General features: G+C 43.4%; 1 protein-coding gene across 5 annotated transcripts in view; it reads right to left on the bottom strand.

Annotated features, from left to right (window-relative positions):
* Positions 1-18,738, bottom strand: part of RGL3 (ral guanine nucleotide dissociation stimulator like 3) — a 159,095-nt gene that overhangs the window by 40,471 nt on the left and 99,886 nt on the right. For all 5 annotated transcript variants that reach the window (XM_077470371.1, XM_077470373.1, XM_077470369.1 and 2 more), the window contains 4 exons: positions 13,468-13,683; positions 12,817-12,920; positions 12,612-12,696; positions 9,051-9,134 (listed from right to left, as the gene is read on the bottom strand). In XM_077470371.1, coding sequence (XP_077326497.1) covers positions 9,051-9,134; positions 12,612-12,696; positions 12,817-12,920; positions 13,468-13,683 — 489 coding nt within the window. The remainder of the gene's footprint in view (positions 1-9,050; positions 9,135-12,611; positions 12,697-12,816; positions 12,921-13,467; positions 13,684-18,738) is intronic.

Genomic DNA, 18,738 nt, shown 5'->3' with positions numbered 1-18,738 from the left:
GACGAGTCCTGACCTCAACCCGATAGAACACCTTTGGGATGAATTAGAGTGAAGACTGTGAGCCAGGCCTTCCCGTCCAACATCAGTGCCTGACCTCATAAATGTGCTTCTGGAAGACTGGTCAAACATTCCTATAGACACACTTCTGAACCCTGTGGACAGCGTTCCCAGAAGAATTGAAGCTGTTATATCTGCAAAGATGGGCCAACTCAATACTGAACCCTACAGACTAAGACTGGGATGCTATTAAAGTTCATGTGCGTGTAACGGCAGGCGTCCCAATACTTTTTGTATTATAGTGTATGTAGCTGATGCTGTGCATCAAGGCAAATTCAACATGGCATGTTAAGCTGGCAGGTGGCACTGCCCGTCAGATTCAACCATGCAAGTCAAGTGCACAACTCCACAACAGCAAGCCAGTGCTTGCAATGCATTTGTCTCATAAACTGCCAATCGACAAAACAAATAAAAAAAAAAAAAAAAAAAGGCCATTCAAGAGGCAGCAGGGTCACCTCCTGAACACCTGGCACCTGCAGATCGCTTTTCATAGCATGGACTAGTGTGAACCTAGCCTAAGAGAAGCTCTTTCACCACTTGAAGGATCCATTACTTCCCGATGTGTCCCAGGAAGTGAAGGAAAATCTCCCCAACAGGACAGAAAAAACTGTTGGGGAACTTAACCCTTCCCTATTCTATCTAGAAAAAAAAAAAAGTCTGGACTTTACATTCACTTTTAAGTTGCACTTTCCCTTTAAGAAATAATGCGGCCTGCTGCTTTGTGATATAGCAGAATGCAGCGTTTGCATAATACTTTGTATTTCTCTGATCCTCTGAAAGGTTTATAATTCCCAGCAGGTCTGCTAGAACACACAAGGAACCGATTGTGAGCGGAACGTGAGATAAACAAGTGCTGGCAGCCAATATAACAGAAAATATTAATGGAAGCTTTAAGCCTATGCAATTCAATAGACATTCCTGGACATTTTCCAGCTGACCCAACCCTTTACAATATGACAGTGGCTGCATTCGTTATACTGGCTTTAAAGCCAAAAGTGGTTCTGACACTTCTCTCTTATATGTAAAAATCATTGTTTTGTTTTGTTTTTGCTAGAAAACTACTTAAAACCCCCTAAAAATGACATATATATTTTATAGCAGAGACCCTAGAGAATAAAATGACAATTATAATTTTTTATGTCACACAGTATTCGCGCAGCCGTTTTTCAAACGCATTTAAAAAAAAAAAAATTACAGTTTAACCAGCCCTGAAAGATTTTACCCCCTTCCTGACCAGAGCACGTTTTGCGATTCGGCACTGCGTCGCTTTAACTGATAATTACGCGGTCGTGCGACGTTGCACCCAAACAAAATTGACGTCCTTTTTTCCCCACAAATAGAGCTTTCTTTTGGTGGTATTTGATCACCTTTGCATTTTTTTATTTTTTTTTTGCAATATAAACAAAAAAAGCGTCAATTTAAAAAAAATGCAATATTTTTTACTTTTTACTATAATAAATATCCCACAAAAATATATATAAAAAAAGATTTTTTTCCTCAGTTAGGCCGATATGTATTCTTCTACATATTTTTGGTAAAAAAATTGTAATAAGCGTATATTGGTTTGCACAAAAGTTATAGCGTCTACAAAATAGGGGATAGTTTTATGGCATTTTTATTATAATTTTTTTTTTACTAGTAATATCGGGAATGTGACATTGCGGCGGACACATCGGACATTTTTGACACATTTTGGGGACCATTGGCATTTATACAGCGATCAGTGCTATAAAAATGCACTGATTACTCTAAAAATGTCACTGGCAAGGAAGGGGTTACACTAGGGGGCGATCAAGGGGTTAATGTGTTCCCTCTCTGTGTTCTAACTGAAGGGGGGAGGGGACTGTCTAGGGGAGATGACAGATCGCTGTTCATACTTTGTATGAACAGATCATCAGTCTCTTCTGCCCTCAGAGAACCAGAAACTGTGTGTTTATATACACAGATCCCAGTTCTCGGTGTGTCACCAGCGACCGCGGGAACCCAGTGGTGATAGCGACCGGCAGGCACTCGCATCGGCTCTGGGGGCGAGCAGCATGCGCACGCGCACACCTCTAGTGGCCACAGGGTGAAGCGACGTTACATAACGTCTTTTTGCCCAACCATGCCATTCTGCCACAGTAAAACTGCGGCGGCTGGTCAGCAAATGGTAAATGAATAAAAAGAAAAAGAAAAACACAATACAATCCAACTTTTTGTAAAATGTAAAAGATGTTACGCTGAGTAAATAGGTACCCAACATGTCATGCTTTAAAATTGCACACGCTTGTGGAATGGTGGAAATTAGCAAACTGCGGTAATTAAAAATCTCCATAAACAACGCTTAAAAATTTCTACATGTTACCAGTTTAGAGTCACAGAGGAGGTCTAGTGGTAGAATTATTGCTCTCGCTCTGACATTCGCGGTGATACCTCACATGTGTGGTTTGAACACCGTTTACACATATGGGCATGGCCTACGTATGCGTTCACCACTGTACAAGAGTGCGGGGGGGGGGGGGGGGTGCTGTAAGACCCTTTCACACTGAGACAGCTTTCAGGTGTTTTAGCACTAGAAATAGTGCCTGTAAAATGCCTGAAAACTGCCTCCCATTCATTGCAATGGGTGCTTTCACACCCGGGCGGTGCGCTTGCGAGACGTTCGTAAAAGTCCTGCAAGCAACATTTTTGGGGCGGTTTGGGAGCGATGTATACAGCGCCCCTAAAAAGTGTTTTGGAAGTGCCATAATATGGGAGTTTTAATCCCTTCTTTGGCGTAAAAAGCACCCCGCTAGTAGCTGAAAAGTGCCGCAAAAGCATAGCTTAAACAACAAGTGGCGCTTTACCGCTAACGGCTGATGCTTTCAGTATGAAAGCAGCCACCAATTGTATTTATTTTAATTATTTATTTTATTACTTTTAATTTTTTATTTTTACACTTTCCCTTTAAAAAATGTTTTTTGATCACTTTTATTCCTATCAGAAGAATTGTAAACATCCCTGGTGATAGAAATAAGCAGTGACTGGTCCTCTTCATGGAGAGATGTGAGTCAATAAGACCCCACATCTCTCCTCTACAATGTAAAGCATTAGATCAAAAAAAACAAAAAAAACAATTGCCTTGTTTTCATTGGTTAGGAACCGAACGTGACGTCAGGATGATAGACCATAGAGATAATCGCTCATCTCTGTTACCAGCCACTGCAACCACCTGATCGCTTTTCCAGGTAAGCCAAAGAAACACTGGGAAGCGGTGGGGAGTCCTCCCGCTGATTCCAAAAGTGATCTGGTGGCCAATCCGCCGACTGGACCATTTTTATAGATTAGAGACTCGCCGGCTGAGAAAAACATTTTCTATGGTCCAGTTGGCAATTGGTTAAACCCAAAATATATTGTATTGCAGCTTACCAATTATTAGAGGTGGTGACTGAATTCATTTTTTTTTTTTTTTTTTTTTTTTAGGATTAATTAATTAATTTATTATTTTATCTGTTATTACCTGGTGATCTGGCCAGCAGCACACCTTCTGTATTAACCAATTCAGCCCTGGAAGATTTTACCCCCCTTCCTGACCAGAGCACTTTTTACAATTTAGCACTGCGTGGCTTTAACTGACAATTGCGCAGTCATGCAGCGCTGTATCCAAACTAAATTTGTGTCCTTTTTTTTCCCCACAAATAGAGCTTTCTTTTGGTGGTATTTGATCACCTCTGCGTTTTTTTATGTTTTGCGCTATAAACAAAAAAAGAGCAACAATTTTGAAAAAGAAATAATTATTTTTTTTACTTTTTTCTATAATAAATATCCCCCAATTTAAAAAAAACAAACAAATTTCTTCATCAGTTTAGGCCGATATTTATTGTTCTACATATGTTTGGTAAAAAAAAAACGCAATAAGCGTATATTGATTGCTTTGTGCAAAAGTTATATCGTCCAAAAACTATGGAAATATTTATGCCATTTTTAGTATTTATTTATTTTTTACTAGTAATGGCAGTGATCTGCGATTTTTAGCGGTACTGCAACATTGCAACAGACAGATCTGACACTGTTGACACATTTTCGGGGCTATTGTCATTTATACAGCGATCAGTGCTATAAATATGCACTGATTACTGTGTAAATGTCACTGGCAGGGAAGAGGTTAACACTAGGGGGCGATCAAGGAGTTAAATGTGTGTTCCCTAGATGTGTTCCGAGCGTGATGGCGTTCGTTCGTTCCGACAGGACTACGTTCAGCCTAGTAGCCAATAGCTTTGCTCTCGTACTTTGATCTGAGCATGCGTGGCACTTTGTCCAATCAGATTTTCCAACAATATAATCCGTTTGGACCATTTCCGTCGGAATTTCCGACCGTGTGTACAAATGCGGAGAATTGGTAAGCTGCAATATAATAAATGTTTGCTTTTGGGTTTAATACTGCTTGAAGCACAAAAAAAACTTTCATCTAAATATATTCCACTATAGTCATAGAGGATTTAAATACTCCTTTGTGTGTCTTTACAAACCCAGTTAAAAATAATAGTGACATCATCACTGTGCTGTAACTAGCTTGTGCAGTGACCAGAGCTGTGGGAGGGGCCTGGTAGACCCCACCCACTACAGTCTGCCTGCAGAAAACTACAGGAGGGGGCAGAGACAAGACCAGACCCCCTGCACAAGAAGATAGAGCAGCAGTGATTGGTCTTTATTACAGGAAACTCCTGCACAGAGGAAAAGTCTGACACTGGAATACTGCACAGATCTGGAAGAAATACTAAAGCCCCGTACACACTATCAGATTGTCTGCTGAGTTTTTCCTTCAGATTTACCAAAACCATGTAGTAGAAGGGCCTGACTGATTGCATACACATTGAAACTCCTAAGGTTTGACCTCATATTATATGGTTTTGGTAAATCTGAAGGAAAAACTCAGCAGACAATCTGATAGTGTGTACGGGGTTTAAGAATACACATGCCTCTTGTATGTAGACAATGGGGGTTATTTACTAAAGGAAAATCCACTTTGCACTTCAAGTGCACTTGGAAGTAAAGTCGCTGTAGATCCGAGGGGGACATGCAAGGAAAATAAAAAACAGCATTTTAGCTTGCACATGATTGGATGATAAAATCAGCAGAGCTTCCCCTCATTTCAGGTCTACCCCTTAGATTTAGAGCGACTGCACTTCCAAGTGCACTTGCAGTGCAAAGTGGATTTGCCCTTCGTAAATAACGCCCAATGTTTGCTTATCCCAGATTTCAACTTTAAAAAATCAACACTGGTAACATTTTTTAATTAAATTTTTATTGGATAGAGTAGGGAAATGTTAGAGGCTCTGTCATATTTAAACTAATATTTTTATCCCTACTGGGAAGATTTCCCCTTACTTCCTGTTGGGAAAGGAAATTAAGAAAGATCTCTCCAATGGGGCCTCAGACAAAATCCAAAAAACATTTTTTATGTCTTGCTGCACCCTGAATGGGTGAAAGGTGTTAGTGCAGACTAAAGGTGGAAGGATGCAGTATGCTTGTCATCAATAAACGTATCACATTCTTGTGATGCCATTGGCATGTGGCCCATTGTTTTCAGGAGCGGGCTCCTGAGTTTTGCACCCGGCTAGCCATAGAGGGAAGGGACGAGTGGGCAGCTTAGATGCAGTTAGATTATGGGAGATCTTCTAAATGGGGATGCCCATGTTTGCTTATTACAAATCAAGGCTCTGCTTCTTCTACACAACAAATGCTACACAACAACTTTCCGTACCAATCCTTGTACACTATATTAGTGCGGTCCTACCAGACATGGTCTGTTCAAATAAAACTGACACATGTTAAAAAAAGGTAGAGGCCCTGGAGAATAAAATAGCTGTTGTTGCAATTTTTAATGTCACGCGGTGTTGTGTGATGCCCCCCATCCATGTGTCTGGCCCCTTGCAGGATGCCGGATGCATGGATTCCAATGGGGGGGGGGGGATTGGCAACATTTAAATTGCGCATGTCTGTAAAATGGCGATAAACTACGGTATCTAAAATTGTCCATAGGCAATGCATTAAAAGTCTTTACAGGTTACAGGTTTAGAGTTAACGTGTGCTCTGGTGCTAGAATTATTGCTCTCACTCTTTACATAGTCTTTACATATGTGTGTGGCCTACGTGCACATTTGCATTCGAACAGGGGGATGGGGGAGCTTTGAATGTTTTCTTCTCAATTTTGTAACTTTTTTTAAACTTAAAAAAAAAAAAATTGTATTCAACTTTATTGCTGTTCATCCCTTGTGATAGCTTGGGCAGTGACAGGTACCCTTTATGGAGAGATCTTCAAGACCCCTGATTCTGCCTCTGTCCTCCAAGCAGTGTTAAATTTGACCTCAAGTTTCAATTTTAGTTTAAGTCATAGGCTTTTGACTAAAATGCTATTTTATTTTTAGTCGTATTTTAGACAACTAAAAACCACAGTATATTTTAGTCAACTAAAATCTATTGGGTTTAGTAAAATTGTAATGCATTATTTAAGCATTTCTCAAGCATTTCCAAACTCATTATATACTCCTGAAGTAAAAATCGAATAACGTTATTATTTATGGCATTAACCCCTTTGCGCCTATAGGTAAAACAAGTCTTAATGCCTAAGCGCAATTTTATACCTTGATTTTTTCAGGACAAATTGGGCTTTCTTGTGGTGTTAAATTGTTATGCATATCTCCTGATTTTTTATTTTTTTTTATTATCAAAGGAAAACTGGCCCAAAATATTCTATTCTAATATTCTCGCTACGACCATAACCTTCCACCAAAGAACAAGCCAAAATAAATTCACTTGCTCCTGATGATTGCAGCCCAGAAACAATAGTGTGCATTTTGCTTTTTATCCTACCTAAAAAGCACCCAACACTGACACTTCCGTGTTTTTTGCTCCACAAGACGCACTTTTTCCCCCAAAAAATATGGGGGAAAATGTCTGTGCGTCCAATGGAGGGAATACTGACCAGGCCTAGCCCCCCTCCCCCCACCGCCATATTACCGGCAGGAGAGAGGAGGACAGACATCCCAAACCCCGCTAGCGCCTGGCGATCTTCTGGCTGGGCCTATCACTCAGACAGAAGACAGAGCAGCCCAAGCGGCCGAATGGAGTATGAGTGACAGGCAGATGTAATGAGGTCATTTCATGGGACTGGTAAGGCTGCATTTTATTGGACCGGTAAGGCTGCATTTTATGGAATTGCTCAGGCTGCATTTTATGGGACTACTCGGGCTGCATTTTATTTGACTGGTAAGGCTGCATTTTATCGACCCGGTAAGGCTGCATTTTACGGAACTACTCAGGCTGCATTTTACGGAACTACTCAGGCTGCATTTTATGGGACTGGTAAGGCTGAACTTTATGGAATTGCTCGGGCTGAATTTTATGGAACTGCTCGGGCTGCATTTTATTTGACTGGTAAGGCTGCATTTTATGGGACCGGTAAGGCTGCATTTTATGGAACTACTCAGGCTGCATTTCATGGGACTGGTAAGGCTGCATTTTATGAAACTGCTCAGGCTGCACTTTATGGGAGGACTGGTCGGGCTGCACTTTATGGGAGGACTGGTCAGGCTGCACTTTATGGGAGGACTGGTCGGGCTGCACTTTATGGGAGGACTGGTCGGGCTGCACTTTATGGGAGGACTGGTCAGGCTGCACTTTATGGGAGGACTGGTCAGGCTGCACTTTATGGGAGGACTGGTCAGGCTGCACTTTATGGGAGGACTGGTCAGGCTGCACTTTATGGGAGGACTGGTCAGGCTGCACTTTATGGGAGGACTGGTCAGGCTGAACTTTATGGGAGGACTGGTCAGGCTGCACTTTATGGGAGGACTGGTCAGGCTGCACTTTATGGGAGGACTGGTCAGGCTGCACTTTATGGGAGGACTGGTCAGGCTGCACTTTATGGGAGGACTGGTCAGGCTGCACTTTATGGGAGGACTGGTCAGGCTGCACTTTATGGGAGGACTGGTCAGGCTGCACTTTATGGGAGGACTGGTCAGGCTGCACTTTATGAAACTTCTCAGGCTGCATTTTATGGAACTGCTCAGGCTGCACTTTATGGGAGGACCGGTCAGGCTGCACTTTATGGGAGGACTGGTCAGGCTGCACTTTATGGGAGGACTGGTCAGGCTGCATTTTATGGGAGGACTGGTCAGGCTGCATTTTATGGGACTGGTAAGGCTGCATTTTATGGGCATTTGGTTCAGAATATTTTTTTTCTTGTTTTCCTCACCTAAAAACTAGGTGCGTCTTATACTCAGGTGCGTCTTATAGAGCAAAAAATAAGGTAATTAAACAAAAATAAAAACACTGACCTTTGAAAATGACCTTGACCCATACACTAACCCTGGCACTGACCTAGATCAAACCTCGTTTTTTTTTTATTATTATTTATTTTTATTTTACACACATTTTTTTCTAAATCTATCTCTAAAAGTAATAGAGGGGGAATCTTCCAATAGGGACACTGGTTCTGGTGACCTGGGGGTCCCCAAGGAATTTCCTTAATTTGTCAGGATTTCCTCTCACTTCCTGTTTGGCTATGGGACAGGAAGTAAAATTAATTCTCCACAATGAGCCACAGATTGTGAAAAAAATCTGACAGGTGTTATAACCCTTGCTCTATCCACAATGAAAAAAAAAACTTTTTCCTTTTAGTTCTACTTTAAGTCACATGTCTATATTTCTCATGTGCCTGCAGTAAAAGTCATTTTTTCCTCACCTCCTGTTCCAATGACATAAAAAAATGGCAAAGGTTCTATTGTATAATGCGTAATGATAGAGTCATAAAATGTTTTTATTTTTTTTTTTTTTTTTTTTTTATTGAATAATGGGGTGCTAAACATGTGAGATTTGAGGAGATAATCACTAAGCTTCAGAATGTAAAAAACTTTGGCGTTTGCCGTTACAAGGGTTAACATTCCAGGTTTATCTTAGTTACTCATTTCCATGTCACAGTAGACTGGAACGGCAGCCATCCGTGGAAGAGCGCTGTCAATTCCCATGCTTACCGTGGAGCGAACTTGTGACGCTGACCTCTGAAGTGGGCGGGGCTCGTTGCGTGCGCTGTGTGTCCTACGGAGCGGGATCTCGTCCTGTGAGCATAAAAAACAACCACTGAGGTCATTCGCTGAACAAAAACATATTGCTACCCCAGTCAGGATAAACTTTTAGTATTTAAATACGCAATGGTGTGGATTCACTAAAGGCAAATAGGATGTGTACTTTGCTGGTGCAGTTGCACTCATTTTCCCCAAAGCTTAGTAAATTTGGTAAAGCTCTGCTGATTTCCATCATCCAATCACGTGCAAGCAAAAATGCTTTTTTTTTTTTTTCCTTGCACCTGGTTGGGTATTCTTTACAAAAGTGAAGTTTCACCATATTACATTTACTAACCAAAATGAGTGCAACTGCACCTGCAAAGTGTACAGTCTATTTGCCTTTAGTAAATCAACCTGTTTGTGTTTATACAGTGAGGGGAAAAAAGTATTTGATCCCCTGCTGATTTTGTACGTTTGCCCGCTGACAAAGAAATGATCAGTCTATAATTTTAATGGTAGGCTTATTTTAACAGTGAGAGACAGAATAACAACAAAAATATATATAAAAAAACACATTTCAAAAAAGTTATAAATTGAGTTGCATTTTAATGAGCGAAATAAGTATTTGATTCCCTATCAATCAGTAAGATTTCTGGCTCCCATGTGTCTTTTATACGGGTAACAAGCTGAGATTAGGAGGACTCTCCTAAAGGGAGTGCTGCTAATCTCAGCTTGTTACCTGTATAAAAGACACCTGTCCACAGAAGCAATCAATCATGTAAACTCCAATCTCTCCACCATGGCCAAGACCAAAGAGCTGTCCAAGGATGTCAGGGACAAGATTGTAGACCTACAAGGCTGGAATGGGCTACAAGACCATTGCCAAGCAGCTTGGTGGGAGGCTGACAACAGTTGGTGCGATTATTCGCAAATGGAAGAAATACAAAATAACTGTCAATCTCCCTCGGTCTGGAGCTCCATGCAAGATCTCACCTTGCGGTTTTTCAATGATCATTGAGGAATCGGCCCAGAACTACAAGGGAGAATCTTGTCAATGTTCTCAAGGCATCTGGGACTATAGTCACCAAGAAAACAATTGGTAACACACTACGCTGTGAAGGACTGAAATCCTGCAGTGCCCGCAAGGTGTCGCTGCTCAAGAAAGCACATGTACAGGCCTGTGTGAAGTTTGCTAATAAACATCTGAATGATTCAGAGGAGAACTGGGGGAAAGTGTTGTGGTCAGATGAGACCAAAATCGAGCTCTTTGGCATCAACTCAACTCGCATAGAAAATATGTGGAGGGAGCTGAAGGTTCGAGTTACCAAATATCCACCTCGAAAACCTTAATGACTTGGAGAGGTTCTGCAAAGAGGAGTGGGACAAAATCCCTCCTGAGATGTTTGCAAACCTGGTGGCCAACTACAGGAAACGTCTGACCTCTGTTGCCCCGTATACACGATCTGACTATTCCCAAAAGCCGAGTCCGGCGGACAATTTTGAGTCAAGTCTTCTTTTAAAGTCCGCCGGACTCAGCTTTCGAGCGGACAATCCGCTCGTCTGTGTGCTAGTCCGGACTTTCCAAATGAACGGACTTGCCCACACACGGACTAAAGTCCGTTCATTTTGAACGTGACTTCAGGTACAACGGGACTAGAGAAGGAAGTCAATCTCGCCGCCTCCATCGGCGAGATTGACACCTTGCGAGCCCCGTCACCTGGTATGGGCTTTAAGGGTATCCTCTACGCTGAAAAACGTGGTCCCCCCAAAGTCCATACCAGACCTTTATCCGAGCATGCAGCCCGGCCGGTCAGGAAAGGGGGTGGAGACGAGCGAGCGTCCCCCCCTCCTGAACTGTACCAGGCCACATGCCCTAAACATGGGGGGTGGGTGCTTTGGGGAAGGGGGGCGCCCTGCTGCCCCCCCCCACCACAAAGCACCTTGTCGACATGTTGATGAGGACAAGGGCCTATTCCTGACAACCCTGGCTGTTGGTTGTCGGGGTCTGCGGGCGGGGGGCTTATCGGAATCCGGGAGCCCCCTTTAATAAGGGGCCCCCAGATCCCGCCCCCCACCCTATGTGAATGAGTATGGGGTACATCATACCCCTAGCTCCAGGGGTCTTCTTCGCGCTTTCCAGTTCTTCTCACCGGGCTCCTCCATTATCTTCTGCTCTTTTGCCATTCTTTTGCTAGCAGATTAGCCCGGCTTTCTCCTTCTTCGTCTTCGCCGTCCGGGAGTCTTCTTCCGACTTCGGGGGCCTTCTACCGACTTCTCCGTGCTTTCCGGTTCTTCTCGCCGGGCTCCTCCACTATCTTCTGCTCTTTTGCTAGCGGAGGAGCCCGGCTTTCCCCTTTCGGCATCGTCAAGAAAAAATGCATTTTATTTTTAAATTTCCCCTGCATGTGATTGGGTATTCTTCGAAAAGTGAAATTTCAAGACATTCACTAAGCTCTGGGGAAAATTCTCTAAAAAAGTGCCTTGCAAACAGCCTTATGTCTCTTCTGCATTAAAATTATATTAAAAGTTTTTTTTTAAATAACAAACATGCCATACTTACCTGCTATGTGCAGCGGTTTTGCACAGAGCAGACCCGATCCTCCTCTTCTCAGGCCTCCTGCGGGCGCTCCAGGCCCCTCCCTCCTGCCTAGTGCCCCCATAACAAGCATCTTGCTATGGGAGCACCTGAGCAGGCTCACTCCTGAGCCGCTGCTTCCTGTGTCCATACTTAGGGCCGCTCGGTCCCTCCCCTGCCCTCTCCTCATTGGCTCACTGGCTGAGATTGACAGTAGTGGGAGTCAATGGCTACTGCTGCTGTCTCAGCCAATGAGGCAGAAGAGACCCAAAAAAGCTGAGACTCTCATGCACATTGCTGGACTGAGATGGGGCTTAGCTAAGTTTTAGGGGGGCAGGGGGAGCTGCTGCACACAGGTTTTTGACAATGCCTTAAGGTCAAAAACCTTGAGCCTTTACAACCACTTTAAAGTATCCTTACTTGCCTGTTCACAGTGAGATAACTACCAAGCATGTGTGGGAGTGGCATCATCCCGGCCTGGCCAATAAAAAAAGTCAAACATTGGAACCTGGAAGAAGCCTGCAGGCAGCTGAACACCGCATCACTTAAGTGGAGGTCAAGACTCCCAATGCCCGTTAGACAATGCGATTTGTAACTTTTCTCGGCAACTGCTGAAATAATTTGGGCCCAGTTCTTTGTATTGTGTTGTCTTACGTTAACATGCATTGCATTTAGGTACCTCTTTGAAGATTAGTGGGCACATGGTAAAAATCATAAATCATAAATTACCCTTTTTTGGCAATGCAACACACTGCAATGCACTACTGTGTTGCCTAAGGGCTTGTTCAAATATGCAGCCAGGGGGTGCTAAAAGCAGGCGGTCCTAGTTATAGTCAGCACCATACCACCCATAATCTTGACATAAAATTACCATTTTTCTCGGTTTGAATCCAATGGCACTGGCTGGAAGTACCCTTAAGGGCATGCAGTTAATATACAAAAGAGGCCTTATATACCTTTGTCAGGATTTCCCGGCTCATCTCATGGTTATTTTCGTCTGAGAAGATGGCGGATAACTTGTGGAAGATGTTTAGGTTGTCCCTGGGAAGACAGGATGTACAGTTTTAGGTGTGCAGGATATATTCTTTGGTAAGGTGTTTGATTTGGACATCTCACGTTTGATATGGACAGTTATCAAGTATGTGACCTAATTTCATTTACCTACTGACTGCGGCCCATGTCCTCTTTAGCCGATAGATGGAATTTGACTGAAGAGCAGATAGAATGGCTCGGAGAGAGGAGAAATTCCGCAAAAACCTGCAGTACTGGGGCAGAAGAACATCTGGTTATGGATACTGCTTATTGGGAAGGTCAGACTCCATGTCACATAGATCCTTCTGTCCGTGTCACCCTGTAATGGGAAGGACATACCCCATGTCACATGCACTCCTGGGTGGTGTCCCTCTGTGGTAGGAGGGTCATGCTCCATGTCAAATAGCTCCTCCTGGGTGGTGTCACCCTGTGGTAGGAGGGTCACACTCCATGTCAAATAGCTCCTCCTGGGTGGTGTCACCCTGTGGTAGGAGAGTCACACGCCATGTCACATAGTTCCTGCTGTCTGTGTCACCCTGTAGTGGGAGGGTCAGACTCCATGTCACACAGCTCCTCCTGTCTGTGTCACCCTGTACTGGGAAGGACATACCCCATGTCACATAGCTCCTCCTGTCTGTGTCATCCTGTGGTAGGAGGCTCAGACTCCATGTCACATAGCTCCTCCTGGGTGGTGTCACCCTGTGGTAGGAGGGACAGACCCCATGTCACATAGCTCCTTTTTTCTGTATCACTCTCTTGTTGGATGGGCACACTACTCACCTGGGCTATGGAAATCCATTTCTCGAGCACTTTTGCCCTCACTTGGGGTTTCAGCTGAATGTCGCTCAGGACGGATGCCGTCACACACGCTGTCACTGCATTAAATTGGGCAACTGTAGCTCTAACACTGGGGGCCACATGCTTGTTCTCCTTTTTGTCACGTTGCGACCAAATGCTTCCCAGACAATGGCAGGACTGTAGTCTTTGAAAGAGATCCTACCAAAGGATAAGAAAGATATAATAATACAATGAAATGGCAACTCAGAATAACTGCCAGAGCTATACTGGGAACACTGCAGCTGTTCTAATGTCAGAAAATCCAGTCAATCTACCTTGATACTATTTTTATATTTTTATATAATTCAGTGCTATGTTTATAATGGGACTATAATTAATTTCTTTTTGAATGATTGGGTGCCTATATAATTAGAATGGGGTGCTTGCGAGGTATGCAACATTTGATCAGATATGGGTATTATGATGGATGCAACCTGTATGTTTTCAGGTGGGCGGAGTTGGGAATTTGGGACTGTTTAGAAACAGGGAGTTCCAGGAGAGCAAATTACCAGATGGCATGCTTCACAAAGCATGTCAGAAACAGAGCACAGATGCCTGTGTATACAGATATTTACTCATGATCCCATTAAACTGGCAGGAGGCCCATGCATTGGGCACAGCCTTGAGCCCATAGTACAATGAATCTGCCACTGAATGTTTTCAATTTGTTCACCTAAATTAGCCATTCTCAATCAGGATGCTGTGAAACCCTAAGACCCCTTTCACACCAGAGCACCGCTAAAACAGCGCTAAAGTGTCGGTCGTTTTTGCCATGCTTTAGCAGTGTTTTAGCTGCTCTTTTGCGTTGGTTTTTGGGCACTAGCGAGCCTCTTTTTTTAAGGTCACGTGACAAAAAGACCAGTTTTCCAGTGCTTCCGAATCGCTTTTCAGGCGCTTTGGAAGCGCTGCCCATTCATTGTAATGGGCAGGGGCGTTTTGGGAGTGCTATTTACAGCGTTCCCAATCCTCCCCAAAGATGCTGCTTGCAGGACTTTTTGTAATGTCCCACAAGTGCACCGCCCCAGTGAGAAAAGACCCATTGCAATGAATGGGAGGTGCTTTTCAGAGGCTATTTTTAGTGCCTGAAACCACCTCGGTGTGAAAGTTGTATAAGGTTCTTCCAGAGCTCACTAGGGGTTTCTCGAGCAGTAGCTGATTGACCTTCCATCTGATGGTGTCTGCATAGTTATTGGGCTAACACCACTTAGAAGAGCCATGACACTGGTGCTCTTTTTAGCTCACCTCATTGGGCATTCTTTCAACTGACCTTCAGTGTAAGGGGCATTAATCCTCTTGCTGACCATAATGTAAAAAGGTACTTCTCCATTGACCACCAATGTTGGGACCCATCACTGAACATGGAGCACCTGTTCCACTTACCACAAATGTAAAAACAAGGTCCTTAACTGACCACCAATATAAGGGGACCCGTTAACTAACCATCAATGTAAGGGGGCCCACCCCCAATGTAAGGGGGACACTTAAGTAATCACCAATGTAAAGGGAACCACCACCAATGTAAGGAGACCCTTTACTGACCATGACTGTAAGGAGGCCATTTAATAACATTCAATGTAAGGATATGATTAACTGACCAACAATGCAAGGAGATCCTTTACTGATCACCAATATTAGGAGACCCTTTAATGACCACCATTGTAATGAGACTCTTAACTGAACACCAGTGCAAGGAGACTTTTTACTGCCCACCAGTGCAAGGAGATTCTTTATCGGCCTCCAATGCAAGGAGACCCTTAACTGACCACCAGTGCAAGGAGACCCTTTACTGGCCATCTATACAAGGAGACCCTGTACTGACCACCAGTGCAAGGAGACCCTGTACTGACCACCAGTGCAAGGAGCCCCTTTACTGGCCCCCAGTGCAAGGAGACCCTTTACTGGCCACCTATACTAGGAGACCCTGTACTGACCACTAGTGCAAGGAGACCCTTTACTGGCCACCTATACAAGGAGACCCCCTTTACTGACCACCAGTGCAAGGAGACCCTTTATTGGCCACCAATGCAAGGAGACCCTTTACTGACCACCATTATAAGGGAGTCTGTCTGCATTTCTTTTCTGGTCAATTATTTTTCAATATAATTTTGTAGTAGCCATTCTAAAAGAAGTTGTATCCCTCTACAACACACCCATCAACCCAGTTAAAAAGCCGGATGGCAGTTATAGGTTTGTTCAAGACCTTCAAGCTGTAAATAACCTGATGGTGCCCTATAGTGCCTGATGTGCCATTAGTCCTTACCTCCATACCATCCAATGCAGAGTATTTTTCTGTGATTGATTTAATGAATGCATTTTTGTTATGTTACTGCAAATTATTTTACCATGTACAGAGGAGGGGTCATAAAAATGATCAACTTTGGGCATTAAATGCTATAAGTATGTCACATTATTTTCTATATTATTATATCAATAGTGTACTGTTCCTGCCAATGTCCTGTGAACTATAACATTTTTCATCTGAGGTTTCCTAAGATCCTGGATAATATTTCATGGGTTCCTGTTGAGTTGGGCTGCCCTGGATTATCCTAAATTCACTGGCCTTCTGCTGTCACTTCCCCCAATATTCCCAGTAATTTATATTAATTTGTCTTATATTCTGTAGCTATAATTTTGCTGTCTCTGATGCTGTCTGCCACCATGTACATTTGTGAATAGTATTCACCGGGGACCTGTTTCCTGGTTACATCACCGCTTGTGTGGCAACTGCAACATGGGAGGTTGAGAAGAAGCCTAATTGTAGACGAGGGTGGAGAACGTGGTGCAAGAGGGTTTAATTGTTTTGTCTCAACGCCCTGAACTCTGGCAAAACAGGAGAAAGTGCATCAAAACACGCTAATCCTTCAGGGAAATTACTAGACAAAGTTAAGGCAACAGGAAATTTGCGACATCAAGAGTATTCAGTCTCCTCTCCGACTTACCAAAACCGTGTAATATAAGGACAAATCCACACAATCCATTCAATTTCAATTATCCAATCAAACAGGCCCTTGAGCTACAGAGTTGACTATGAGTCTAAAGAAACTATACATTTATGGGCATCTTAATAGACTAGAACAGAGCTTGTGCAATCAGATTGTATTAGAACTAAAATGGTTTAAAGTTTAAGTAAACCTAAAATCTATTTTTCTGTATGTTTGGCATCATGCTTTACTGCAATATAGTGGAACTATACTCACCTCCACATGGAAAGGTGATGCATGTCAAAAAACAAACAAACATAAAAAAATCCCTGCTCAGTTACCAGCCAGTCTGCAGCAAACCGAATTGTCCTAACAGTTCACATTCAAACCAAGGGGTTTCGTTTGCACACATTTGCAAATATAGTAAAACCTTTGATTGAGAGTAACTTGGTCTGAGAGTGTTTTGCAAGACAAGCAAAATTTTTGTATATAATTTGTAGGGCTGTGAAAATTAAAGATTAATTCCTCGATTTAATCGTTAATTTTTTTGATCGATCAAAATTCTTTTGATCGTTACTCACCTCTCCGCCAGCTTCCGTGTCTTCAGGGAGTTCCGTCAGGGATCTGGTGGCGTCACGGACATCAACGTCACCGGACTCCTCCCCCCTTCCCTAAGTGCCTCCATCTGCTAACGAAGGGAAGGGGGGAGGAGTCCGGTGACGTCAAAGTGCTGATTGAACATAATGTGTACGGGGGAGGAGCTACGGATGACATCACCCGCTGCTGCCCTACGGAACTAACACGATTGTCGGCTTTACATGCTGTGTTTTTATCATCTTTATGTGAGTGGTTTGTGTTTGAACACAAAAATTAAATCTTAAGCCGCGTACACACGGGCGGACTGTCTGTCCAACTTAGTCCGCTGAAACACATTTCAGCGGACAGTCCGCTCGTGTATGGGCTTCAGCGGACTTTTTCAGCGGACAGTCTGGCGGACTAAGTCTTTCGGAATTTCCGTAATACAGTCCGTCCAACTTTGGTTTCAGCGGACAGTCCGCTCGTGAGTAGGCTAGTTGGACGGACTAAGTATGGCGCATGCTCAGAAAGGATTTACACGGCGGAAGGTTGCATTGCTGAGTATTGGACGTCCTATTTCTAGTCCCGTCGTACGTGCTGTACACGTCATCGCGCAAGCTTTCAACGGACTGTCTGTTCATCGTGTGTGGTCAAGTCCGTTCATTCAAAAGTAGGACGGACTGTCCGTCGGATTGTCTGACGGACTTAGTTGGCCAGACAGTCCGCCCGTGTGTAGGCGGCTTTATACTTAAGCGGTGAGCACTTAGATCTTTTCTTTCTACCCATGACCTGGCGTCCTTGCTGAGATCTAAGGAGACGTGAGAGAAGTTTATGGTCCGTGTTAACCCTTTTGATACCCGCTTGCATGACCACCTGTTTGCACAGGGATCCATGCCATAAGGTGAGAGTGATTAGTTAGACCGGAGGTGGAGGGATTGTCACGCTACTTACGTCAGTGCTACAGTTTGAATTTAAAACGTATTTGTGTGAACTGTGAAGTAAAGTCATGGATTGTGGAAATTAACTAGTGTCGGGTGATTGTATATAGTGTATACCGCATTTACCAATGACTAATGCAGAGTTGCAATGCAAGGAGATTAGCTAAAAGTAGTTGTATCTGTATGTGCGTTATAATAGAAATTAATCGATAAAAAAAAAAATAGACTAATTGAAAACGAAAATTTTAATCAGTAACAATTTGACTTGTTAAACGAGTGATGCCTTGATATACAAGTAGCGTCACGTCACAGCAGAGTATAAAAGAGAAGAGAGGCGCCTCTAAGTGTAGCAATATGGTTACATTTATTGAAGGTACAACAATTAGCAAATCACATGGTTGATGATTTAAAGAGGCACACCTAAGTATGCAGGCGTCTGGGGTAAAGCTGTCCACATAGACCGTTCTCCGCACCGCCATTGACGTCATTCCTTCTACTTTGCGCTCCACGAGCGCTTCAAGCCTCATTTTCACTGCAGGGTAGTCTTCCCAGTCACCATTGCAGGCTGACAGCGGTGAGAGCCGGCGGGGCGGAGGACGCTCTATGTGGACAGCTTTACCCCAGATGCCTGCATACTTAGATGTACCTCTTTTAATCATCAACCATGTGAGTTGCTAAATGTTGTACCTTCAATAAATGTAACCATATTGCTACACTTAGAGGCGCCTCTTTTCTCTGCTTCTAATCCCCTTGTGGAGGCTTCCATTTGTGGATGGACA

This window comes from Lithobates pipiens, unplaced genomic scaffold (genome assembly GCF_037356315.1).
Source record: "Lithobates pipiens isolate NorthernLeopardFrog02 unplaced genomic scaffold, aLitPip1_a1.2 Scaffold_8, whole genome shotgun sequence".
Lineage (NCBI taxonomy): Eukaryota > Metazoa > Chordata > Amphibia > Anura > Ranidae > Lithobates > Lithobates pipiens.
This window is presented reverse-complemented; position numbering and strand designations above follow the sequence as displayed.